The 26,412-nt window shown below is 38.5% G+C and overlaps 1 protein-coding gene across 35 annotated transcripts; it reads left to right on the top strand.

Annotated features, from left to right (window-relative positions):
* The first annotated feature begins 4 nt into the window (after nucleotides 1-4).
* Srsf11 (serine and arginine-rich splicing factor 11) lies at nucleotides 5-25,757 on the top strand. 35 transcript variants are annotated; one of them, NR_166757.1, is made up of 16 exons: nucleotides 66-156; nucleotides 5,024-5,220; nucleotides 9,814-9,947; nucleotides 12,441-12,549; nucleotides 13,313-13,429; nucleotides 13,722-13,831; nucleotides 14,620-14,712; nucleotides 15,247-15,296; nucleotides 17,233-17,360; nucleotides 17,474-17,585; nucleotides 18,781-18,862; nucleotides 20,219-20,350; nucleotides 22,631-22,720; nucleotides 23,776-23,892; nucleotides 24,224-24,362; nucleotides 24,469-25,753. NR_166757.1 is itself a non-coding variant. In XM_030252799.1 (15 exons), the coding sequence occupies exons 8-15, from the start codon at nucleotides 15,277-15,279 to the stop codon at nucleotides 24,661-24,663; spliced, it is 882 nt and encodes a 293-aa protein (XP_030108659.1). In that variant the 5' UTR covers nucleotides 66-156; nucleotides 5,024-5,220; nucleotides 9,814-9,947; nucleotides 11,911-11,974; nucleotides 12,441-13,429; nucleotides 13,722-13,831; nucleotides 14,620-14,712; nucleotides 15,247-15,276; the 3' UTR covers nucleotides 24,664-25,753. The 35 variants fall into 35 exon arrangements, 21 of the variants coding, with proteins under 21 accessions (XP_011238521.1, XP_030108659.1, XP_030108654.1 ...); NR_166760.1 differs by lacking the exon at nucleotides 17,474-17,585 and adding an exon at nucleotides 11,911-11,974 and having other exon boundaries at nucleotides 23,797-23,892; NR_166759.1 differs by lacking the exon at nucleotides 17,474-17,585 and having other exon boundaries at nucleotides 23,797-23,892.
* The last annotated feature ends 655 nt before the right edge of the window (nucleotides 25,758-26,412 follow it).

Genomic DNA, 26,412 nt, shown 5'->3' with positions numbered 1-26,412 from the left:
ATGGCTGGATAACCCCGCCCCTTCCGCCTCACAGTAATCCGGGCCTTGCCCTAGCTGCGCGCGCTGATGTCGTCACCGCCAGCTCCCGGGACCGCAGGACCGACGAGCCCTTCCGTTGCCCTCACCAACCTCGCCCTCAGGAGAAACTTCTTTCGGGTAAGTGCGTCTAACGGGCTGAGAGGTCCTCGTGGGGGGAACATGGGCTCCCTAGACAGCGCGGTCGGGCATGGCTGCGCTACCCAACGTCGCATCAGAACGTGGCGGCGTCGAAACCTGAGGCGCGGCCTGTGGCCCTGGGCGCCAGGCCTGGGGATCGCTGAGTTCAGTGCGGTGATCGAATTGATCCCGGAGAACAGGATGGCGAGTGACACGAAGCTTGGCCCTTAAGCTTAAGTACCCACCTGACAGCTAAAAGCTGTGGTGAAGGGCTCGGACTTCGAATCCTGCTCGCTTACAGACTAACTTATGCAGTTGGTCCCACGCTTACGAAGCTCATTTTTCACTGATTTACCGATAATCCAGTCTTAAGAAGTTTTAAAAATAACTTCGGATAATGAAAATGTAAATACTGACCTGGCATGGTGGCGCACGTCTTTAATCACAGCACTAGATTAGGCAGAGTCAAATGGATCTCTTGAATTGGAGGTCAGCCAGGTCTACACAGCGAGTCCAGGACAGCCAGAGCAACAGAGAAACAGTCTCAAAAAAGAAAAAAGGAAAAAAAAAAGAAGAAGAAAGAAAGAAAGCAAAGAAAATTTAAATGCGTAGTTTTGTTGTAAATACAAAAAAGAAAATTTTATTTAATAAGTAGCGATTTCCTGCTTAGTTTTTCCTGGAGTTTACAAAGTATTGATATATTTTCCCAAACGAAGAAGTAGCCCTCAACTATCCAGGGCTGGGGATATAATTCCCTAACGTGGGCAGGGCCGTGAATCCTGTGTCCAGCGCAGACCAAATTCTTTGACTGAAATTGATTTTCTATTACATTCCTCTTTAAGTTTAGTGTTTCTTTTTGCACACGTGAATAGGGTTTCACGTGCCCTGGTGCCTCAGGAGGTTAGAGAACAACTTGAGGGAGTGGGTTTTTTTTTCCACCAACCTGCAGAGCCATCTCACCAGTATGAAATGGTTATGAGTCTGGGGGATGTTTAGAGATTCACTAGAATGCAGCGCCCAGCCACCTCAGTCGGGTTTATAAAGGCAAAGAATGCAAAATTACAATGTGTTTATGTTCAAGCAGAACAAATTTATTTACAGGAACATCAGTTAAAAATATATATCCTTAGCAGTCCTTAACATAGGAGGTCTAATTTTGCCTAACTACAGAGATTTTTAACTTTTAAACATAGTTAGCCATCAACATGTCAGCCATCACAGAAATGAGTTTTTAAATTAATTTGTTTTCTGTGTATTTATGTTTGTGTTTTTTTGCTCTAAGAAAATATCAGATCCTTTGCAACTGTGGTTATGCAATGATTGTGAGCCGCCTGCCATGTGGGTGCCTGGATCAAACTTTGGTGCTCTGAAAAAACCTTAAGTGCTTCTAAACACTGAGCCATCTTTCCAGCCCCGATTTTCTCCCCTTCTTTTAAATGTAAAGAACATATGCAGGGAGAAGGCTGCATAACTCTTTTGTCATCCTAATGAGAAAAACAGTATTAGTTGAAAAGTAGATTTGGTGTGGTCTGACCATACTGTATCACATGCAGTTTCTTCACCCAAATGTATTTTAGAGTTTTGTTGTGTTTTGTTTTAGAGTCTACAGAATCTATGTAGCCCTACCTAGCCTGGAACTCACTATGTAGATCACACTGGACTCCAACTTGAAATCCACCCTGCCTATCAAGTGCTAATATTAAAAATGAGTGCCACCACATCCAGCATATTTCTATATCAATAGGTATGAACTGGCATAAGGATTTGGCTAATACAAGTTCATAATATACTGTATGTTATACTCATATAGCATGTGAAAAATAAACAGGTTGTAGCCAAAATTATCTCTTGCATTTGAGAAAATTATCTATTTGTTGCTAATTGATAGAAACTGGAAGGTAATTCATGGATTGAGCTTGTTTATAAAATATATGAGGGTAGTCTTGACAACTAGTTCTTTATGGTAGTTGAATTACCTTAAGACTAATAATGCATTTAAAATGAAACATTTTTCAGTAGTGGCACTCAAAGTATTTGTGGGTTTTAAAATTAGACAATATGGGGACAATTGGAAGGCTCAGTTGTTAAAAGCACCTACTGAAGCCCGGCAGTGGTGGTGCACCCCTTTAATCCTAGCAATTGGGAGGTAGGAGGCAGGAGGATTTCTGAGTTCAAAGCCAGCCTGGTCTACAGAGTGAGTTCCAGGACAATTCACAATTGCCTTTAACTCCGTTTCAGAGAATATGACCTCTGCCAGCATCTGCACACACATGGTGCACATAAAGGCTCATACAGGTACACACACAGACATAAATTTTAAAATTTTTTTAATTAGACATTCTGCATTATTGAAGTAGCGCCAAATAAAATAAAAGATCACATCTTTTGGGATGTAGTTCAGTTATAGAACACTTACATATCTTGCAAAGACGTTGGGTTCTATCACCAGCTCTGGAATACTGAAAAGCAGCCCTCTTCTGTCCTGCTAAAGATTAGGCATACCTGCCTTTTTTTTAATGGAGGTGTTTGGCTATGGTTTATTATATGCATTTTATTTAATATCGCTTGACATTACTTAAAAAAAAAAAATAAGCAATCAAGTCACCCAGAAAGTGCTGATTTGTTTCGTGACAGAAAGTAAAACTTATTATCAAATAAAGATAGGGAAATCCATTCTTACCACTACAATTTAATAGTACATTTTCAAACATCGCTGTGTCCCTCATGAAATTTTGTTTATATATTAGACTTTTTTCATAGTTGAAAGCTATAGTTGATGACTGACTTATTAAATAAGTAGTTTCCGTTCTAGTAAGAGAAAAAGAGGTTAATTTGTGCAGAGTTTCTTGCCTTTTTAGTACATGCATTTCTTACATCTCTATGTTTGCTTATGGAGAGAACTGCAATTCCAATAGATTGGGAACATTGGCTGTCTTTTCTTTGTTTTCTGTGTTATGCTATACTTCTAGCATCTCAGAAATCTCTAGAAGTTAGTAGAGATATAGTATTTGGAGAAATTTGTGAGTTTGGGATGCCTTTATAATATTGGAGAAATAGTAAGAAGAAAGAATTTGTTGCCTATATCCAGATTCTATAATTCTGTTGCCTTTTCTGGCAAATAATTACGATCACTTAAACTGTCATAGATTAGATATACTTACTGTTTGTCTTAAGATTTTTGTCACCTGCTTTTAGCTATATTATTTCTGTGAAAGTCATTAACAATGATAAGTATTTCATTGCCTATTCAACTTAGTAGCTCTATGGTGATAGTCAAAACAGATGGAAAATATTTAAATAAATTACTTTTTTGCTAGCCTTTCTGCATCAAATGCCCTCGATTACTGTGCTCAGTAAGTCTTACATAAATCAGATTTGTAGTTAAAAGATTTTATCATGCCGGGCGGTGGTGGCGCACGCCTTTAATTCCAGCACTTGGGAGGCAGAGGCAGGCGGATTTCTGAGTTCGAGACCAGCCTGGTCTACAAAGTGAGTTCCAGGACAGCCAGGGCTATACAGAGAAACCCTGTTGGTTTAACTATAATTTTTATTATAAAACATAAAGCATATAGAAAAATGTAGAGATGGATTAAACCCAAGTTTGATCAGGGACCCACATGGTGGAATGAGGGCACCTTCAAAGGGCACTGTGACGCACACATACACTATAAATAAGTAATAAAATTTTTTGTTTGAAATGTAAAACAGTATTAAAGATTTTCATATACCTTTTACAGCTAATAAACTGATGTTAAATAACACTGAAAATCAAAAGACAAAGCTTGAGCTCTTATTATTGTGTTCTTTGTTCTGTCATGGGCATTGTATGTACTCCTGATACTAAGAACGTTGATCTGTGAGAATCTGTAATTAACAGTGAGTGATACCTGTTATTCGAGAAACTACTTAACACTATCTTGGGAGTGATTGATGAGTGATCATGTGTTTTGTTTTGTTTTAAACTCTGATGAGGCACATTAGTCAGCCCCTCCCTTCTGTGCTTAAGAACTATGTCACTGAACTAGTGAGTAGACCTAGCAAGTCAGTTGCATCCTTTTCAGTATTGGCCAAGAGTTATTTGCCAAGTGTAGAGATTTGTAACTCTCCGTGTAAAGTCTGAGGTTTTTAGCTCTCGGTAGTTTTGAGTCAAATAAATTAGCGTGGCCTGTATGATAAATGACTAATTAAAGTAGGGTGGGGTGAGTGTTCATGTGTTCAGTGCTCGTTGGAAGTAACTCAGAATTTGTGCTAGGTTCTGCAGTCTGAGACATACATTTGAATAACAAAAGCAGTGCTGTTACTAACAGGTGGTATTGAGATGAGATTAGGGAACTTAGTGGCTTCTGTAAAGGCATAGAGAAAGTAATTTGGGTTTTTTATGTTGGAGAACTGGAATAGGTCAGATGTGGCTGAAGAAATAAGGCAGGGGTCTTTGTTTTGTTTTTGTAGTGAAGAATGCTCGTGTTAAAGCGGGTGTATTTCAAACTGCTGACCGTATACTGTAATATATTGAAGGACAGTAAAGGTAAGCTAAGTTCAGTGAGCGAACAGAGAGGCAGGGCGTGTGTGTTAAACTGTCTTTGCTGGAGGTTTCAGCGGCTAGGTGGAGGGATTCTGCCTGAAAATGCTTCTGGTGCTATGTGGAGTAAGCAGGAACCATTTCTGAGGTGGCTCAGCTGGGTGGGCGCAGCCGGGACAGTTGCGGGAGCGCGAACTGGACGCGTACTTCCGGGATATGGGCGCATGCGCGGGCGGGCGTGTGGAATTGTGGGCCGGCTGCGCTGCGCGAGGTCCGCGGCCGTTTGTGTGCGGCCGGCGGCCGGTGCCGCGCGCTCTCACTCTGTCTTGTGTTTGATGTGTTGAGCAGGAGGCAGCCCGCGCCATGAGCAGCACGGCAGTGGTCCCCAGCGCGCCAGGCCCGGGCCCAGGCCCCAGTGGCGGGCCAGGCGGCGGCACCGAGGTGATCCAGGTGACCAACGTGTCTCCGAGCGCCAGCTCAGAGCAGATGCGTACGCTCTTCGGCTTCCTGGGCAAGATCGACGAGCTGCGCCTCTTCCCGCCGGAGTGAGTACCGGGGCGCTGCGGGCCCGAGGCCCTTCCGGTGAGGCGAGGCGCGCGGTCCGCCGGAGCCTAGCGTGGAAAATCCGCGGGCCTGCCAGGCCGCAGGCCAGGGATAAGCGCCCGATTGGAGTTTAAGGAATGTTTTTCCTCTTGGTGTTGTTTATACCATCATTTTGCTTTGGGCACTTAATGTTTCGATTAAATCCCCCTTTTAAAGGAAAAACTAACCCAGTGCTTTGTTAGAAAGGAAGTAAAATTGTTGCTGTTATATTCACTTGATGTAAATAAGGATTGCTCTTAAGTAATTTTGAACTAGGGAAGTGCATCAAACCCTATAACCCTTAGACAGAAGACTCAGTCAATAGACCTGAATGCTGTTTTTATATAATTCAGAGAAATTCATCATAGCTGAATCCTGTTGTGTTTAAATAATTTACGGAATGTTTAAATTTGAGTTAGGGTTTATGTGGGTTTTGTCTTGTTTTAAAAGTGGTTTTTATTGCCGCGGTATTAAACGTGTATTCATTGTAAGGAACAAAGAAAGTATGAAGATAGAAAACACATTTGAAATAATTGTATGTCCTCTAGAAACAATTATAACGTTTACTGAAAACATAGTGGTTAATGTTAGTAAAACTACCAGCCAAATTTTGGTGGTTAATGCTGTCCCTTAAATTCAGAATAAGAAATGAGAATCATCACAGTCATCTGTTGTGTGTGTAATCACTAATCATGCTGAAGTTAATCATACAAGTCTTATGTGTTAATTATTAATTTTCATGACTTCCCTACTTGAAATATTTTTACATAACTGTTTAGTGCTTGACATAAGTATGTTAACAGTTTCGTAGTGTTTTAGGAACAGTTGTTTGGAGCAGAATCTTGACCTTGGAAATCCACAGGGTAGCTCCTTATAAAAAAGCATACAGAAATTGATGTTGTTTATTTCAACACATCCTACCCTTCAGATTGCTCCTAAAACTAATATTAAAACTACAAAAAAGATTATATATTCAACTTGTGATTTTAATCTTGCAGATTACTAAAAGTTTTATTATAGTCACTCACTTTGTTTATTCTCCAAAGCAAATCTATACTGTATTATAAAAGATAAAAGAAGTGGGTGTTAGCCGGGCAGTGTTGGCGCATACCTTTAATCCCAGCACTTGGGAGGCAGAGACAGGCAGATTTCTGAGTTAGAGGCCAGCCTGGTCTACAAAGTGAGTTCCAGGACAGCCAAGACTACAGAGAAACCCTGTCTCGAAAAACCAAAAAAAAAAAAAAAAAAAAAAAGAAGAAGAAGTGGGTGTTGTATTGGGCTTTTTACTTTTTTGTTTGTTTAGTTTTTTTTTTTTTCCCCTTGTAGACCTACCTAGCTAGTGAACAATACTTTAAAGGAGGTTGTGATAGACTTAAGCTGGTCTTTTTGTGGTGATATGGGTAATTCCATCATAAGCTGAATAGTTGCAGGGTTTGTTTATTCCTTGAAATGATATAGGGTACTGTGTACTCACCTTCAAACAGTAGCATGGCAGCTGTCACCAATTCACAGAATAAGGTCAGCCTTCCTGCCTTTCATAGAACAAGATTCTTGAGTTCATCAGCATTCCATTTTGAAGAATGCATACCCCAAACACACTTACTAAAACACTTCAGACCAGGGAAGGGCTTCGTAAGTGTGTGTGTCGGGGGGGGGGGGGGGGGGGGTCAACGTAGGCTATGCTGACCTCCAATCAGTATTTTCCTGCTTTTACTTCTCAATTGCTATGATTTATAGACATGGTGTTTATTGTAGAAGTGGATAGTAAAGTATTTAGTTTTAAAGGAATTTCACAATGGGATACTTACCTAGGTAAGGATCCCAGTGACACATGTCAGTGTTATGCTGTACTCGAAGGCTACTGTCAACAGATATTCATTTGAAGCCTTCATAACCAAACATGATCAGTGATCACTTTAATGATCTTACCCACTTTTCAAGAAAAATATACTTTAATGAGTTATTGAATATTTCATGATATAATTAGAAAGAGGCATATGAGGTCAGTAAAATTGTTCTCAAGTGATTGTTATTTTCTTACCTGTGCTGCCTTTTACTTTATAAAGCGTAAAGGTCTTCTGCTTAGAAATGGCTGACACAGTACTAAGGTAGAGTTAAAAGACTGGTGTAATGGCCTAAACCACAAGTTCTTTTTTTTTTTTTTTTTTTTTCTGAATCTGTTTCCTATTTTATACATGTGTGTGTGTGTGTGTGTGTGTGTGTGTGTGTGTGTGTGTTTCATTGTGGAGTGCAAATAGGATTTTACAGGTCTATACAGTGTTTAGGAGTGAGCTTGGCATGAACTCTTCTGGATGGTCATCCTCTTCAGAAACAGCATCAGAACTTTGTCTGCCAAAAATCATGCTTTTAAACCACAAGTTCTTAAACTTGAGTGTCCATGAATAGGGGGATCTTAAGAATGTCCCTCCTGGGAAAGATATTCTGATTCTGTGGACTCTTGGTAAACACCAGAATTCACAATTTTCTATGTACTTCTTAGAAGATACTTTGAAATTCTTTCAGCAGTAGAAGCATAAGGGAACTGTTTTTCTTATCTTGCTTCCTTACACAGAATAAAATGTATTTGGTAAGTGGGACATAGTTAACTTGAAGGCAGTTTTTTCTGACTTTCTAAAAAATTGTTTTATATATACTTCAATAATGGTCTCTCTTTATTTAAGATTCCTTTTCTGTATATAAATGCTTTGCATGCTTGTATTTCTGTGCCTTGTGTATGCCTAATGTGAGGCCAGAAGAGTGCACTGCATCCCCTCGAACTTGAATTATTGACTGTTGTAAGTGCCCATCTGGATGCTGGGAATCGAACATGGGTCCTTCACAAGAAGTGCTCTTAACCATCTCTTCATTCTAAGAATTAGTTTGAGTTTCGCTGTTATTGTGGTGGTGGGTTGGGGTTGTTTTCACCGAAAATTGGGCCAACAGTTACCGGTGTTAAAGAATGCCTATAATTTCCTAAGGTGCTGTTCTGTGGGTTTTAAAAACAGAAGGTAACTTCGTTTTGAAGAACTTTGTAAATGTAATGGTTAAAATTTAAAACAAAAATGACAGGAAAAAACAAAACAAAACAGGTGTCCTAGCACTCATGCTAGAACATTCTTTTCACTGTTTCTGATCGAAATTTTTTCTCAAATTCTAGACACATTTTTTAAAAATGTGTTCATTGAGCCACATAATCTCAGCAGGTAGGTGTAGGTAGAAGGATCAGGAGTCTTGCAAGGCTTGAACTTACATAACACCCTGTCTTAAAAGAAAGCCTATCCTTTTAGAAACATTGAGCTTTCAGCTTTATGGATGCAGTTTGTTCTGCACCCTAAGCTCATATTCACATATCAGGAAAAATTAAAGTAGAAGGAAGGGTTAATGTTGCTGTGCTGTCAGGGAGCCTGGATAGGGTTTCTCACAGTCAGAGACTAAGATTGTTACTGGTCCTGGGGAACTGACCTCCCAAGTAACTTGTGGTCTGGGTTATGCTAGGAATTGACCCATTATGTCTCTTTAAAAGCCTGTTCTTCACTATCACCTTTCACTTCCATAGCTTGCATTTTATCACTTATCTGTGGAAGCAATGTGCTCTTCTTAAAGTGTAGTACGGGGAGGAGCTGCTATAGAACATGTATATATGCCCGGGTATGTGCTATTTTTTTCTTTTGTCTGACAGTGGCTTTAGACCAGAAAGCCTTATTTAAAGTGCTTACGAATTCTTATATAGAGGTGGAAAGATGGCTCGGCAGTTGAGAACTGACTGCTTTTCCACTGGTTCTGAGTTCAATTCTCAGCAACCACATGGTGGCTTACAACTATCTATAATGGGATTTGATGCCCTCTTTTGATGTGTCTGAGGACAGTGACAGTACTCACATATATAAAAAATAAATAAATCTTTTTAAAAAAAGAATTCTTATATATTCTACAGATGTAGGGTCAAGGTGTTGAGTCGATCGGTTTGTTGTTCAGGCCAAGAATGTTCATTGATTATCAAATAGATGTAGCTTTTTTTGTTGTTTTGAGACAAGGCTTCAGTGTAGCCTATGCTGGTCTGGAATTTACAGTTTCTGTCCCTGCTTCCTGGAGAGACGGGGATTATAGGGTTGTGTCATTGTGCCTGCTTATGTCTACTCTCTACCTTTAAAGCTACACTGTGAAATTACCTATAATAAAAACTTTCTACACCAGAACTGTCACTGTGTATAAAAACAGTTGGTGTTGGAACTAGGGTTGTAGGTCAGTGGTTCAGTGTCTACCCTGAGCTTAAGCAACGCAAGCACATGTATGCACAGTCACTAAAATGATATAGTTGTCTCTCTGACTTAAATGATTTTAAAGCTGCTGTGTTACAATTTAAATGGTGATTATAAGAGCATGTCTGCACTGCATCTCACTCTGTTAAGTCATCAGGTCATGCAAGACATTCTCTTTTCAATTTAAAACAAATTAACATTCATCTATGTATTTTTACCAGAGCATTGTCCTTTTGGTGATGTGTATGTGTTTTAGCCAGTGCTGTTTTTCTCTAATGATATTTCTTTATCTTTTAGTGACTCACCTTTGCCAGTCTCCTCTCGTGTCTGCTTTGTTAAGTTCCATGATCCAGACTCAGCAGTTGTGGCACAGCATCTGACAAACACTGTGTTCGTTGACAGAGCTTTGATAGTCGTACCATATGCTGAAGGTTTGTGCTTTGTTTCACTACCTATGTGGGCACCCCTGCCTGGCCATTGGCCACAGTGTAGATGTAGAGTAAGCATCACTAGCCTGTCAGATTCCAAGTATTACTTTGAAACCCTTGTTATACTGCACTCCATAATTATGACTTGGAGGTTTTTTTCTTACTCTAAAACTGAGAAATAAAGTCTGTTTTATAAGGTAATTAACTTTTTGCTATCTTTAAAATATTTTTAAGCTTTTTAAACTGAATTCCAAACTCTGAGATCTATTAATGTTAAGTATTAAGAAGTCCCAAAGGTAAACATTCATATCATCCTCACAGGAACCTTCAAATTAATGCATGATGCTTATGTTCTAAAGTCAGTAGCTAAGTCAGCTTTATTTCCTTTATTCTCTCACTCACTCCAACCTTAAAATAGAATAAAAACAAAAACCACGTGCTGAATTCCAGTATACCAAGGGTTGCAATAATTTTAGTTTTGTAAAAGTTTAAGATTTCCTATAGTTTAGGTGCCAGATGGACACTGGGTGTTTGTTTTTAATGGCAGATTTTCTTGTTCTTGTTATATTTTCTAGAATATCTCAAAATAATAAACTCTTCTCTCTGTTGTGTGTGTGACTTTTGTAGTGGAGAAGGCACATGCAAAACCCTCCCAGATGGCTGGACACAGTGGGTGCTCTGCAGCTGCAGGCTCTAGACACTAACTAAACCAGCGAGCACTCGAGCCCCCAAGTGTTTCCTGCTGTCACCATTTGTTAACTGCATTTTCTCTCTTTTTACGTTTTAGGCTGTTACAGTAATTTGACAGGAAAAAAAAATGAGCAGGTTTTTGGATCTAAAAGCCACTGTGACAGGACAGCACTATTTTAATGCCATTTTGTAAAACTTTTCTAAGGCATACTTTACAGTTAGCTTGTTCCCAGTAAACTGCTGCTTGGTTTGCTTTTGGTAACTATAAATCTTTATTTGAGGAAATCATTGACATGATATACGTACTAAATTTTAACTTAATAATTGAATATACTGTCCATGATCTACATGCTTTCCCTTTCCTTTAATAAACTGGTTAGTGGAAGCTGTATCTTGTAATTGTTGCTTTTTAGATGCTTCTTAGATAATTGAAGACAAATGTGAAGATTTGCCACCATACTTTGTGAAAGTTGTGAAATGTCTAATAGAGAATTGCCTCTGGTTTTTCTAAAGAAATTATATTCGGAGATAAGTTAAGGCATGCTATTTTGGTAACAGTGTACTAAAGTGAGAGATGTGAGGCCAGTAACAATGTTTCTATGAAAGAAAAGTCAGAAAGAAGCTGATTTAGTGTATTTTGGATAAGCAATTCCTTTTATTTCAGTATGCCTCTTTAAGATAAGACTTAACCACCACCTTACACCAACAGAGAACTTACAGAACTCAATTCAGGATGAGTAAAGTAGACAGTAGGTCTTGAGACGGTCATGTCATGTGAGTAATGTGCAGAGTGCTTCAGTTAGCCATAATACAATGAGCTTGGGATGGAATATATAGTATATCATATATCTGGGTCTTTATAATTATTTTAAGCCATAGTAATTTTTGTAGATGTGATTTTGAAAGTGAGGTTTTGGGGAGTATATATAGAGCTTTAGAAATACTTAGTTCAGGAATCTGTTTTTGCTGCATTTAATTTGTGGTATGATGTGCTGTATTAATGTTCCCTCCACAAGTAAACTGATATATTCAATCCCTTTGTCACCAGTCACTTGGTTTTAGCCCTTAACACTTGGTGTTGGCTCTTGGTCAGTGTGTTAGAACAATAGACCAAAAAGTATACGGTAAGAATAGCCTCACTTGGTAAAACAGAGATAGCTAGCTGGATGTGGAAGGTGCTCTTAATAGTAATGGATTTGGGGGCATCTAGGTTCCTTGGTTAATGTTTGTTTCTTTTGTCTGTTTCTTTTTCTTTCATTTCTACACATTCATGCAGTATTTCATGGTTCTATCAAAGCAGCAGTAAAAAAAAAATACTCTTGACGCATGAAAATTAACTGGTGAGGGGCCTCATTGCTATTTTTAAATTGTAGTTTTGTTTTTAGTCCTTTTTTAATCAGAGGATCAGATGCATGAATTTTTTTTAATGGATGCAGATCTTCTCTCAGGTGTCTCACAATAAATTCAAGAGGATTTTAGTTTGCCAGAAATGTTGGAGATGCACTTAATTTGAGTAATATGTTATACTTAATATATCCTCTTGAGACATAATTTTGCATGCAAAATTATCCCTTTATCTTTGTAGGTTTGTTAATATTGATGCATTAATACCCTATATCCAAATGATCATCTCCCCTCCCCTCCATAACTCTCGGTATCTAAATTGATGACAGCTCTGACACAAGCAAGATAGCAGTGCTGTGTAGTATACATTTGTTTATATTATCGGCACTTCTCAGTGTAGGTGGAAGGAACCATTACCTTTATTTAACAGTGGTTTTTCTTTTTTGTTGTTGTGTTTTACAGTTCTTTTCCCTGGTTCAGCCTGAACTATATACCAGGCCCTGCTGAAAATACCACCCAACAGTTTTCTTCTGCAGCTTATCCAGTTTCTCTTAAGTGCCCTGTACATATTGTATGTTTTATGATGAGATGCAGTTTCTTAATATGTATTACAGAAATACTACTGGTATTTGCAAATATGTAGTTTAATTGTATTATTGAACTCTCATTTTGGGGGCTTGGGCACATTAACAGATTAATCCATCTGTATAGGGCTTTTGCTGTTGGATAGAATTTAAATTGTCTACATAAATAATTTGTCTTAGGACCTTTAGATTTTATCTGAATACACAGATTAGGCTTTAAAAGCAGGCATACATGTGGTTTTGGGCTTAAGGAGTTTTGAACAAGTTAGATGTTGAACTGACACTATATAGCAACATTTTTTTGATATGGTTAGCATGGCACATATTGGAACCTAAAGCATTTTACTGTACAGGTAAGGAATGTGCCATGTTTTACCTACTCTCACTCTCTCTCTCTCTCTCTCTCTTTCTCTCTCTTTTCCCCCTCCCTTCCTCTTCCCTCCTTCCTCTCTGCGTCCCCTTCTCTTTCTCTCTACCTCCCTCTCCCTCCCTCTCCCCTTTACTCCCCTTACACACATTTCCCCTGTGTATTCAGAGACCTTCAGAAACATTCATATTCATGTCATGAGTCAGCAAAAGCCCTACTCTTGATTCCAACAGAATATTTCCTTTACATACTTTCCTTCTTTTAATTTTTACAAAATTTGTATGGTAGGTGTAAAGAAAATCATAGTAACTGTACCATATTATTAACCCCTAAATCAAACTTTTTTTGTCTTGTGTATCTTGATTTTTCTGTGTGCTTTATAGTGAAGCAGCCGACACGAGTCGTTGTTCATAAAACAGCTTTTGAAAGTTGAGAGCACACCCCTGGAGAACCGACTGTGCTTGCTTACGTTTGGTTCATGACTTAAAAATCGAGTACAGGTGATGAAATCTTGGCAGTGTTAACAAAACAGTAGTGTGTATTGTGCTATTTTTTTTTACTCTAGAAACTTAACCATTGTAGAGAAAAAGGAAACAAATTTTCACACATTGAAGTTTCATTCTGACATAAAATTAATGATAAATAATCATAGAGATCAAACTTTATATTTTAGCGAACATAAGTACTTTCAACAAACTCAGGTGGTGTATCAGGGAGACATTTTCTGGGTGTTTTTGTGTGTTTTCTGTCTTCAAAGAGAGTGTGTTCTCATGCAAGGATGTTTCTCTGCAGGAGTTATTCCTGATGAGACTAAGGCTTTGTCTCTATTGGCACCAGCTAATGCAGTGGCAGGTCTTCTGCCTGGTGGTGGACTCCTGCCTACCCCCAACCCACTTACCCAGGTATGGCCCCATTGAATTTAGAAAGGGTATGTTTAGTGTTTGAGGTAGTATTTGACAATAGACGACTTCAGCACATGAATGGAAAGTCAGACTGCCTCTGTAAGACTTTGCATGTTTGTGTTGATTTAATTGTGGTTTAACTAAAACTTCTGTCAAGAAGACAGGATCTTGGCAGTGTAAATCAGGAAAAAAAAAGGGGGGATGATTAGGGAATAAGAGTTACCATACATCTAATGAGTGACTAGCAGTCCTGTGAGGAACAGTGCTGCACAACAGGAACACAAACATTTTGACCAGAGGACTTATTTAGTATTGAGATTTGTACTTGATAATGCTAAAACTGGGAGAACAGGATATGGGGGCTTCCAAAAGAAGCCTCTACCTTAGTATCCAAACAGACAGTAGACAGCATGCATAAATGACAGCAGCCAGAAGAAAAGTACTTAGGGTCCTGTCATCATAGCACAGAGCTGGTTTTCATTGAGGATGCAATTAGTACTTAAGGCTATATTGAGAGGGCCATTTCTCTTTATAGATCATAGAGAATTAATGTTTTATAAGAAAATGAGAGGTTGACCATCATATGGACAGGTGTGAGGAACTACAAACCACAACCCTCATTTCTGTTGATATATTTTTACTGGGACATAATTATGTCCAGTTTTTAGATAGTTTATACAGCAGAATTTGAACCATGGCAGTAGTACTTTTATAAATGAAAAAGTTAGTGTCTAGCCCAATACTGAAAGTTAAAGATGTTTTATATAATAAACCCTTACCTGTTGCAGATTGGCGCTGTTCCCCTGGCTGCGTTGGGAGCTCCAGCTCTTGATCCTGCCCTTGCTGCTCTTGGGCTTCCAGGAACAAACTTGAACTCTCAGGTATATCTTACTACCTTTCATTTGTGAGCTTGTGTTTGTAGGGTATTATTTCATTAAACCTTGGTTTGCATTTCAAAGCAAGGGTTAGCTGATTGTGTTGTAATCTTTTTACTCTGTTGACTTATTTGAAAGAGATTTTTAAATGACCACTGAATTACATCAGTCATTAATCCTTGACACATTTAGAGAATATTTTGTTTCTTGGAGTTTGTACTTTTTAGAGATGTTCTGTTACTCTAAGGAGTTTCAGATTTTCTATTTTAAGTCTTTAGAATAAGCAAGAGCTGATCCTAATAAACCCAGACTGCTCAGCCTTACTCTTGATAATTTGCTTCCCTCCTCTTCTATAGGCTTAGCCACAAAGTTACCCATTGTTAGAATTCATAATTTGCATTTTACCTTTTTGCCATGGATATACACAAAGCATTGCACTTTATAGGTTGCCAGTTTGTCCCACAACTTTTCAAGAAACTTAAAATAACAGTCACTTATTGCTGTGTGTTCATTGTCTTTTTTTTTTTTTTTTTTTTTTAGTCCCTTGCTGCAGACCAGCTATTGAAACTTATGAGTACTGTTGATCCCAAGTAAGCTTTCTCATTTGTATTTGTCTCTTTTGGTTTTATACTGTATAACTGTCAAAAGAACACTTACTTTTGTTTTCTTCTTGAGGTACATATAATATAGTTTTATATGTAATATATTTTATATCTGTGTAATATAGTTTTGCCATATGTTCACTATGTGGTCAAGCCTGAACTCAAATTCCTGTCCAAGTGCTGGGATTCCAGGCATAGACCACTATACCAAGTTAAGAATAGTTTCTCTGTTATATATTACATTGTAGAACAGTTACAGTTAACAGAAAAAAAAAATTAGCTATTCCTAGGACATGCTTGGTGTATAATTATAGATTATATTGTAGAAACAAGAAAGGGAATCCAAAAATAAGGGTTTTGAATGTTTCCTAATAGTTGTGAGTGGCTTGTTATAGTGTGAAAGTTGTATTTTGATGATTTATACAAAATACACATTGGAGCCCATGCATGGTGGTGCACATCTTCAATATCATCAGTTGAGGGACAGAGGCAGGTGGATCTCTGTAAGTTCGAGGCCAGCCTGGTCTATAGACTGGCGACATAATAACCTGACTCCAAAAAAAAAAATCAATAAAAAGCACAAAGGATTTCTGTAATCAATATTAAGCATTTATTGTGGCAAAGTACGTACATTGAAATGGGAAACATATAGAAGTGCCAGGGGGAGGGACCACAGAGAAAAAAATCTTGGGTTTTAGATCAGAGTCTGGGCCCTGAGGGAGGTAGAAATTGGAGAAGGGGGCTGGAGAGATAGCTCAGTGGTTAAGAGCACTGACTGCTCTTCCAGAGGTCCTGAGTTCAATTCCCAGCAACCACATGGTGGCTCACAACCATCTATAATGGGATCCAATGCCATCTTCTGGTGTGTCTGAAGACAGCTACAGTGTATTCGTCATATATATGAAATAAATTAAAAAAAAAAGAAATTGGAGAAGGAAGAATATATTAGGGGACTAACACTACCATGTCTTATAGGTACTTTTACCCCAGTACTTAGAATTCTTTTCTCCTTGATAGATAACAGATTTGTGGGGCTTTTTCCAATGTAGCCTAATTTGGAGGTAGTCAACATCACTATTAGTGAGTAGAGGAACATTGCAGGACAAAGGACATGGCTTAGTTGATTAATATCCCCACAGCCCAGCATATTAGTAGCACCAATACATAATGGGCTCTTATGCTCACTCTCATATAGCCTTGGCTGAGATCAGGCTAGCTATCCTAGAGCTCATAGAGATCTGCTTCCCTCTGCCTCTTGTGTGGTAGGATTAATGAGTGTACTACCACACCCAGCACTCTTTCAAAAAAACTTGTTTTGTTTTGTTTTGTTTTTTTTAAATCTGTTTAGCGCAGTGGTGTGCATGCATACAAGCTACAGTGTGTATTCGGGTTAGGACGGTTTTAAGGAGGTTCACAGTCATTAGACTTAACAGCAATAGCCTTTGCCTGCTGGGTCTCAAGGGCCATTTGTGCCTGTTCTTGATGACATCCCTCTCCACTGATAACTGAGGTTGTCTAATTTATTGGATTTGTTTTTGCTTTTTCCCTTGCATGTGTAAGCACTTAAACACAGATCATTACCTTTTGTGGTTAAGATTTCATGTGTAAGTTTATGAGCTATTGACCAATGCCTTAGTTTCTTCCCATCTGTAGTCTAATACGTAATGCTTTCCCCTAAATCCTATGGTGAAAGGTTAACTTGAGCATCAATATGTTCTCTTATACTAGCATTTTCCAAAATAAGTATTTTCTTACTCCAGGTCTCTGTAAGCATTGAAAGTGGCACTTCACTGCATGCTGCTTATTAAAATGGTGGTTCCCGGTATTTTGCTTTCAAGGATTATTTACAAATAATGATGGTATGTGAAACATACCTGTTTACTTGAAATGGAAGCTTAAATTTTAAACTGTTTTCTTGCTCCAGATTGAATCATGTAGCAGCTGGTCTTGTTTCACCAAGTCTGAAGTCAGACACCTCTAGTAAAGAAATAGAGGAAGCCATGAAGAGAGTGCGTGAAGCCCAGTCCCTGATTTCTGCCGCTATTGAGCCAGGTAAAATGCTCATACACATGTTAAATTTTAGTTCTTGGTAAAGCTGGTAATGGCCTACATGTAGAAGTTGTTGAATAACATTCTTGTCGTTTTTGTTTTGTTTTGTTTTTAAGACTTTCTGTATTCTGAGACACAAAAATCATGTAGTACAGTGCCAATCAGATTCTTTTGGGTGGTGGTAGGAGTTGCCGAGAGGGAACCTGGAGGCTTGTGGATGCTAAGCAGGTATAACCACCACTAAACAAGCTCTGGACACTGTCTTTTTGAGGTTGATTAGATGAATCCTCCCAGTGTATGTGTGTTATGTATATGTAAATCTGTGGTAACGAAGCACATTTTCTTAAATAAATGTTTGATTCATTTTTTTTAACTCCTATTCCTTAGTAAGTGTGAATGTTATTACTTGATAAACTGGTAAAAATAAACTGATAGCAAATGCTATAAGTATATCATCTGATAAGGTGTCACATAAGTGATAGGGGTCATAGATGTACAGCTGGGTTTGTACTGCAATAGAATGTCTAACTGCTTCTCTTTAAAAACAGGCTGAAATGACTAAGGTTTACCTATAATGAATTCTATGATTGTATGGCTTCACTTGTGAAATACCTGTAAATTAAAGCCTATGAATGAAATGACAAAATAAACTAGTGGCATCATTTGGTAATGGTGAACACGTGAAGAGGGCAATGGCTTTAGTTGCCTCTTAGATCCTGAGTTAAAGAAACTTGATATGTTAGAAATGAGGCAGTTTTGCTCTAAGTATACAGTTGAGAATGGCCTTGAAGAATGGGCATATATTAGGAAATAGCTGTCTTCCTAAAATCAGTCAGATTCTGTCACTAAAGTAGAGGGACGGGAGAATGAGTCATGGTTTTCGCTTTAAATTTTGATATAAATTATACTTAGGTGCTAGAGACAGTATTCTTGATATCCTTTATATATACATGCACAGTTGTGTATGATGAGAACATTTCATTGGATCAGGATTTGAAATGTTTATATTAGTGCCTGATAAAGGTAGGTGCATTTGTGAACCACCTTCAGTAGAGACTTCTAAAGACCGAATGAGAAAGCCACAGAGGTGCCTTATGGGGATGATTGAGCCCTCAGGAGCATTTCAGATCAGATAGCAGTTAACAGTTAGAGTCGCCATAGGGTTTACTGAAAGCTGAGGAATCCTGTCTCTAAAGCTTCCTAGAGTGGAAATAGGATCATTTATAGCATTTGAGGGTATCTTAATAAAGGCTGAAATAAAGACAAGATATTCTTTGAAGGCCAGCACATTGTCTCATTGGTCACACATGCCTCTGGACACCTGGAGGGCTGGACTTTGATTCCTGAATCTCACACATAGACTCACACACACCTCGGGTTAAGCATTTCTTAATACAGTTTTTTCTTTCTTTTCTTAAATCAGACAAGAAGGAAGAAAAGAGAAGACATTCGAGATCAAGATCTCGCTCGAGGAGGAGGAGGACCCCCTCATCCTCCAGACACAGGTTAGCTCTCTTGACCATCAGCGGTGCCCTGAAGACCACCTCCTCGGTGAAGTAGATCTAATCATTAGACATTGCTGCTCATGGAGTCCGAGAGGGGGTTTCCTGGGCATTTTAGGAGAAATGTGTAGTGTGAACAGATGGTTCCTACTTAAAATCAAAGCAGTGTTAAGTCCTTTCACTGATAGGAAACACTAAAATGTTAGAATTGTATCAAAGAGCAAGTAACTTGAAATTCTACTACCCAAAATCAGATCTAGATCTGCGTAGTGGATCTCTCACATTAGTTTATACCCTTTTGTGAATATGTAAGGTTTTTTTCTGTAGCAGAGTGGGTCTCTCTCCAAACTTAGGAGTCTTTGCTTTCACATTTAAAAAAAATAAAGTCAGTGTACCTTATGTGGGTTATATCTGACTATATTAAACATTGTGTAAGTCATAACAGCTAATCCATATCATTTTACATAGCTCTGCAACATAACTCACCACCCCGAAAACAAGGGTTTGTTGTTCTTCACCAATCTAAAGTTTTAACTTAATAGAAGAAACAGGGTTCTACTTTCAAATTTTACACTATTTCTGTTTACTTTTGCTGTTTCCTTTGGGGGGCTTATTTTGAGATAGTCTGAGTATGTAACCTTTGCTGGCCTAGAACTCATGTACACCAGGCCACTCACAGAGATCCACCTGTTTCTTCACCATGATTGGCTCACATATTTAATATGTAAATTACATAGATTATTTTTATCATAATCAGCCTTGTTTGCATATTTTAAAACCTAGCCTCTTGAGTATGCACTTAGAAAAGTTTTAATATTTTCAGGAAATTATAATTAGTGCTTGATAAATTGCCCAAATTTAGTATGTCTTTTGGTTGCTACCCAACACTATGCACTATTTAATGATATCTCAGACTTCATCAGAAAACCAATCAGACTCATACTTAGTTTTTCATATGTTTTTATTTCTTTTGGAAGGCAGATTTTTATTATTGACAATAGATTATTTTTTCCTAAAAGGATAATATGCTTTGTTTATTTCTAAAAAAATCATCCTTCACATACTCAGTTCAAAATACTTATATCTGTTGGTTCTTGGGAGACTATAGTTTGTTACGGAATCTTCTGCCATCAACTTGTAGAGTGTACAGTTATAGACTCTCAGTTGTATACACAAGCACAAGTGAATGCACATCATGAACACACACATCAGTAATTTGTGAGGTCTAGAAGATAACTGGGCTAAATGATGATCGCAGCTGACAAGAGGGGACTTTTCTCTGGTGCTTGATACTTAGCTCTGAGATGGGTTCAGTATACATTTTATTTCGATGCACACATTACTGATGTACATTTTTAGGCGGTCACGAAGCCGGTCAAGGAGGCGGTCACACTCCAAATCCAGGAGTAGAAGGAGATCCAAAAGTCCAAGACGGAGACGATCTCATTCCCGAGAGAGGGGTAGAAGGTCAAGGAGCACATCCAAAGCCAGGTACGTTTGTGCAAAGCAGAAGCGGCAGCCACAGTTCCTGAAACCCCAGTGCCAGGCTTCTTTGTTACAGAATTGAGGTATGGAGAGGAGACAGGGTGGAAAAGAAACATGGCTTGAGGATGCTGCTCTTGGTTTTCTTGTCTCCTGCCACCTTGAAAGTGTAACATAAACTTTTTTTCTTAAATTTTTTTTTCCGTTTAAAAAAAAAATTATGTGTTTGAGTGTTTTGCCTATCTGTGTATCTGTACTATGTGCATGCCTGCTGCACACAGTCTATGAGAATCAAATTCCCTGGAACTAGAGTTACAGTGGTTGCAAGCTGCCATAAGATTAGCTGGAATTGAACCTGAGTCCTCTATAAGAGCAACAAGTGGTCTTAACTGCTGAGCCATCCCTCTAGCCACTCTTAACATTCCTTAGTTACCTACCTGTTGGCGTTCCTCTTTTCCGTTTAGTCACTGTTTTGGGTGTGGATTTAGGACTCCTAGATATCCTTTTTGTGCCAAGGAGCTCTAAGCAGACAGCTAGCTGTGTTCATTTATCTTCATGTCATCATCAGTATTTGGGAACATTCTTGAAAGATCATTTATGGTCTAGACATGTAGCCATATTAGAGAAAATCTCTAATAGGACCAATAAAGTTAAATTGAGGATTTGTAAGACGAAAGAATAAGTGGTAGATTTTTTTTCTCCCACTTAAAAATACCTTTTTTTAAGACTAGTCTTGGGGCTGGAAAGATAACTTTTAACAGTTTGAGTATTTGCTGCTCTTATAGATAGATGACCTGGATTTGGTTCCTGGAACTAACACCAGGTTCTTTTACATCTACTTGTAACTCCAGGTCTAGTGCATCCAACACTGTTCTGGCTTCTAGGCACCTACATGCACATGGTGCACATAAATTCATACAGAAACATAACAAGCTTAAAAATAAGTAAATATATCTTTTAAAAAAGAACCCATCTTTTCATTCAGAGAGAAATTCTTTTAAGTCAACAGTCTAGTTTTGAGTAACTAAAAATAATAGTGTCTGCTTTCCCTACCCTTCAATCATTTATCATTTGAGAGCATGTACCTTAACTAATCAGAAAGGAACTGTTTATGTACACAGAGAAGGAATCCTGGTATTCTTTTCCTTAAGACCTTTCTATTGAGAACAAGGAATAGTGAGATGAGAAGGAATCATGTTCAGTGATAGCCGTAGAAATTCAGGTATATTGAACAGTTATTGAAGGGAGAATATAATGATATAGTATACACTTATGCCTTGAACGACCAATAGTGCATGGTATACTTGAGAAGGTATACTGGAGCCTGTTGGGAAATTTGGTAATAAAGACTGCCTGACAAGAGAAGATAACTGTTGGAGGACTACGACCAGAGTAGGAAGGAGACAAGGTAGAGAGTGTGTACTGTGGGATTTAAATAAAAATGAATTGGTAAGGATCTGTAAAGAATTTTGGAATTGAGTGTGGTGTGATACCTATCTTTAGTGGTGGGAGAGTCTTCAGATGTCACTGACTAGCAATAGCAAAAAAAGGTAGCTGTTTTGGCTTAGTCTGAGATGGGCATTTTCCTCAGCATGGGTGTATTGAAGGAAACAGGCGCTAGCAAAGGATTGGCTATGGTGCTTTATTGGATTCTGACATGGATTCTGACATGTTGCCAGAGTTCAGGAACTTGTGATCAAGTGAAAAGGACCCAGCAATTAAGCCCATTGAACTCAATACTAAACACAGGAAACTAGCCAGCATCTTAAAAACTTTTCTCAGTGCATAGGCCACTTTCTTATTTTTTTAATTTATTTTTTTTAATTAGGTATTTTCTTCATACATTTCCAATGCTATCCCAAAAGTCCCCCAGACCCTCTCCCCCCCACTCCCCTACCCACCCACTCCCACTTCTTGTCCCTGGCGTTCCCCTGTACTGAGACATATAAGGTTTGCAAGACCAAGGGGCCTCTCTTCCCAATGATGGCCGACTAGGCCATCTTCTGCTACATATCCAGCTAGAGACACGAGCTCCAGGTGTACTGGTTAGTTCATATTGTTGTTCCACCTATAGGGTTGCAGACCCCTTTAGCTCCTTGGGTACTTTCTCTAGCTCCTCCATTGGGGGCATAGGCCACTTTTCTATCAGAGATAAGTTCTAGTGAACTATCCAAAAAAAATGGGAAGCTTAGAAAAAATTTATTACAAATATGCTATTTGTCATAAGAAGGGTGAGATTACATTGAATGACTTGTTAGTCATCACCCTTTATTAAATTTTGTTTGCTAGAGACAAAAAGAAAGAAGATAAAGAAAAGAAACGTTCCAAAACTCCACCAAAAAGCTACAGCACAGCCAGACGCTCTCGGAGTGCAAGCAGGTAAGGCAGCAGCACCTGAGGCCTGGGGGCATGGCTGTTCAGCAGGCCATGAGAAGTCCAGAATCAGACAGTTACCTCAGTGTTGAACAAATGAGACTTAAACAGCCAAGTCTTAATGACTAAGGTATCCTGAGTTGTTTGGGGTAGCTTCATTGTGATATGTTTACTATAGTCACGTGTCATGCTCAAAATGTTTAATTCCCAGATATTAATTTGGTTATAAATGAATGGTAGAATTTTAAGGGCTGACTGTGTCATTTTAAGGCTCCAGTAACTATATATAAATTATTACAGTCAAGATAGAAGTAATGCAGCAAGCTTTATAGAAAGCTTTCTTAATTAATGTTCAATACCATTTCAGTTGGATGTTCACAGATTCTTGGGTACAGCATTTGCCATGTTTGTGCCATGTTTTTCAAAAACTTGAAAAGTTGGACCAAAGAGTTGAAAACCAATGTTGTAAAATTTTTAGAAGAAAACTAAAATAACAGCGGAGGTTGCGCACGCCTTTAATCCCAGCACTTGGGAGGCAGAGGCAGGCGGATTTCTGAGTTCGAGGCCAGCCAGGGCTACACAGAGAAACCCTGTCTCTAAAAACCAAAAAAAAAAAAAAAAAAATGGGGCTGGAGAGATGGCTCAGCGGTTAAGAGCACTGTCTGCTATTCCAAAGGTCCTGAGTTCAAATCCCAGCGACCACATGGTGGCCCTCTTTTGGGATGTCTGAAGTGTACTTATATATAATAAGTAAATAAATCTTAAAAAAAAAATAAAATAAGCTTTGGTATTCTTGAAGACAGAAGAATGCCAATTCAAGGCTAACTTATGTGACCCTGTCTCAAAAATACCACCAAGAAAGTAAAAATAGTCCAGAGTGCTAGCTGTAGGTCACATTTTTACATTAGATATGATAAAGAATTCCTTCTGGATCTATGTATCACATTAGTCTTTTCTTAAGCTTGAGATTGTTATTGCCTAAAACAGTATTGTGAGGCAGGTCTCGGGCTGTGGAAGCTCCTAGTGGAGCTGCTGAGACCACACTATATTTTAAAGCCTAGTTTGCACGTTTGTGATTCTAGAGAGAGAAGACGACGGCGAAGTAGGAGTGGTACAAGATCCCCTAAAAAGCCCAGGTCTCCTAAAAGAAAGCTGTCTCGCTCACCATCCCCAAGGAGGTAGGGGTATCATTTATATCTGTGATTTGTAATATTTGGGACTAATGTTTTTTAAATTATTAGATTTCTTTTATACATGTGCAGTAATTTTCTTTGGGGGGAATTTAAGGCATTGTTCTCTTGACATTTCTAGTATGTACTTTTTTGGGATGATTAGCACTTTAGGGCTCTATCCAGCTTAAATTCTTACTTTGATTACCCAGCTCTTTGCATCCTTTCTAGAGAGCTTGATTAAGCTCATCATCTTAAGACCTGTTGCTCACTTAGGAATTAAACTGTCAGGAGTTTTTGCAAAGCAACTTTATAAACAGATTTTAACTATTCTTTCTAGACATAAAAAAGAGAAGAAGAAAGATAAGGACAAAGAAAGAAGCAGAGATGAAAGGGAACGATCAACAAGTAAAAAGAAGAGGAGCAAAGACAAGGAGAAGGAGCGAGAAAGGAAGTCTGAGAGTGACAAAGACGTCAAAGTAAGTATACAGGCTGGGGTGCTGACACCATGGTGCTGCTGCTGCTGTTTGACTAAGAAGTGTTTTTCCTTTGAAGAAGCTTATTTTCCCATTCTCCTTGTCAAAGCAGGTGACTCGGGATTATGATGAAGAGGAGCAAGGCTATGACAGTGAGAAGGAAAAGAAAGAGGAGAAGAGACCAACAGAAGCAGTGTCCCCTAAAACAAAGGAGTGCTCTGTGGAGAAGGGGGTGGGCGACCTTCGAGAGTCCAAAGTGAACGGGGATGATCACCACGAAGAAGACATGGATATGAGTGACTGAGCCCAAGGCTGGCTGCAGATGGTCCTCAGTGTCATTCCTTGTGATCTCTAATGCTGTGTGTGTTCATCTCACCTAGGTGTATACAGCTGCACATTACCAATGGCTTCAGAACACCTGATTGTGACCTCTAGTGCTTTATAGCAAAAGCTATAAAGTGGTACCCGGGTGACCAGCATTGCCATGGTTACATCCATTTGCGTGATCAAGCAGCTGTGCAACTGCTGCTTTAACACAGATGAACAGCTGCATGCATCTCCAGCAGGCATGGATTGTCTCTGTCTATGATCCTCAGTGCGTTCACTTAGAATATTTCTAGAGTTTGAGTCCTTGCCGTGATAGAGCCATGTAGGGAATGCACTGATTGCATGTTACCCCAAACGTCATGAAACTTTCTGACACGGTGACCTATTTAATGGTCTTGTTTGTTGACATGACAAATTAACATTCTTAGAGTTACATCTGAAAAAAAACATTTGTGATAGATAAGCCTTTTGAGCCTTGTGGCTAAATTTTTGTGGCTTTGTTTAACTTTCAAAGGTTATATATGCACTAACCTTTTTTGATGGCTAAGTAGGCTTTAAATTACAGTAAAAATTTTTCAAAGAAAACTGGCTGTAAAATATGATGTTTTGAATTAGTTGTTCACTTTTTCATAGCTACTTATGTTTTTCCCCCAATAATTTATTTCACATCTCTACCAGTGAACGCAGCCCATCACTAGAAAATGACCTTGTCCTGATTTTCAGTTTTCAACTTTTAGTTTTTAAAGCTCACTGTTGAACAAGAAGTGGTGGTGCATTTTAAATTGACCTTCATGTGCTTTTAAAATACGACAGCTCTCCTTGATAATGTACTTTTATTTGATCTCAAGTTGTATAAAACCAATAAACTTGTGTTACTTTGATTGCAGTAGTATCTTATGCACAGTGATTCCATGTTATATGCAGACTAGGTAGGCAACTGTTTTCTTAGTTACAAGCTTTACTTTTGTGCAGTTAAAACAAAAGTAGGCTACAGTCTGTGCCATGTTGATGTACAGTTTCTGAAATTGTTTTACAAGACTTTGATAATAAAACCCTTAAACTCACAAGTCATGCTTCTGTAGAGCTGGGTTGTGTTTATTCACAGGTTGAACATATGTCAGCTGCATCATTCCCTGTCTACATATTCAAACAATAACTGGAGTCTACCCCCTTGTTGTAGATGCCTGCAGAATCGTCACCAGTACCTTCTGTCTAAATTATGGTTTAACCTGTGTTTTAGTACAGAACTAAGTTCATCCAACAGTGTCTTAGGAATAAATATGATCTCACCTATACCTAGCAAATTTATATTTTCACTGAAATTACAGAAATTTGCCTTTCTAAAATCGCATGTCGTTGGTCACATTTGTACTGTATTACAATATTAAACAGGTAGATGGCTAGTGTTGGGTGGCTTAGAGAAAGGAAGATTGAGACAAGTTTATAGTCTAAAAGGTTTGGATATAAATTATTAAAATTGAATTCTGGTATATAAAAGCATTTTTCAAGTTTGTATTTGAGTAACTTTTTAAAAGATGGTATGATACTTTTATATTTTGGTTTATGACAAATGCATCAAATTCTAGTAATGGTCTGAGTAACCACTACATTTTAAAACAAAGCTGAATGTAGGTGACATTCACTTAAAAACTTAGTAGATCAAAGAACCATGTGGAACATGGCAAATTCTGTGCAAAACAAAATACTGGCAGTTCAAGTCACAAAA

This window comes from Mus musculus, chromosome 3 (assembly GCF_000001635.26).
Source record: "Mus musculus strain C57BL/6J chromosome 3, GRCm38.p6 C57BL/6J".
Lineage (NCBI taxonomy): Eukaryota > Metazoa > Chordata > Mammalia > Rodentia > Muridae > Mus > Mus musculus.
The sequence above is the reverse complement of the archived record's forward strand: the minus strand, read 5'-3'. Positions and strand labels throughout refer to the sequence as shown.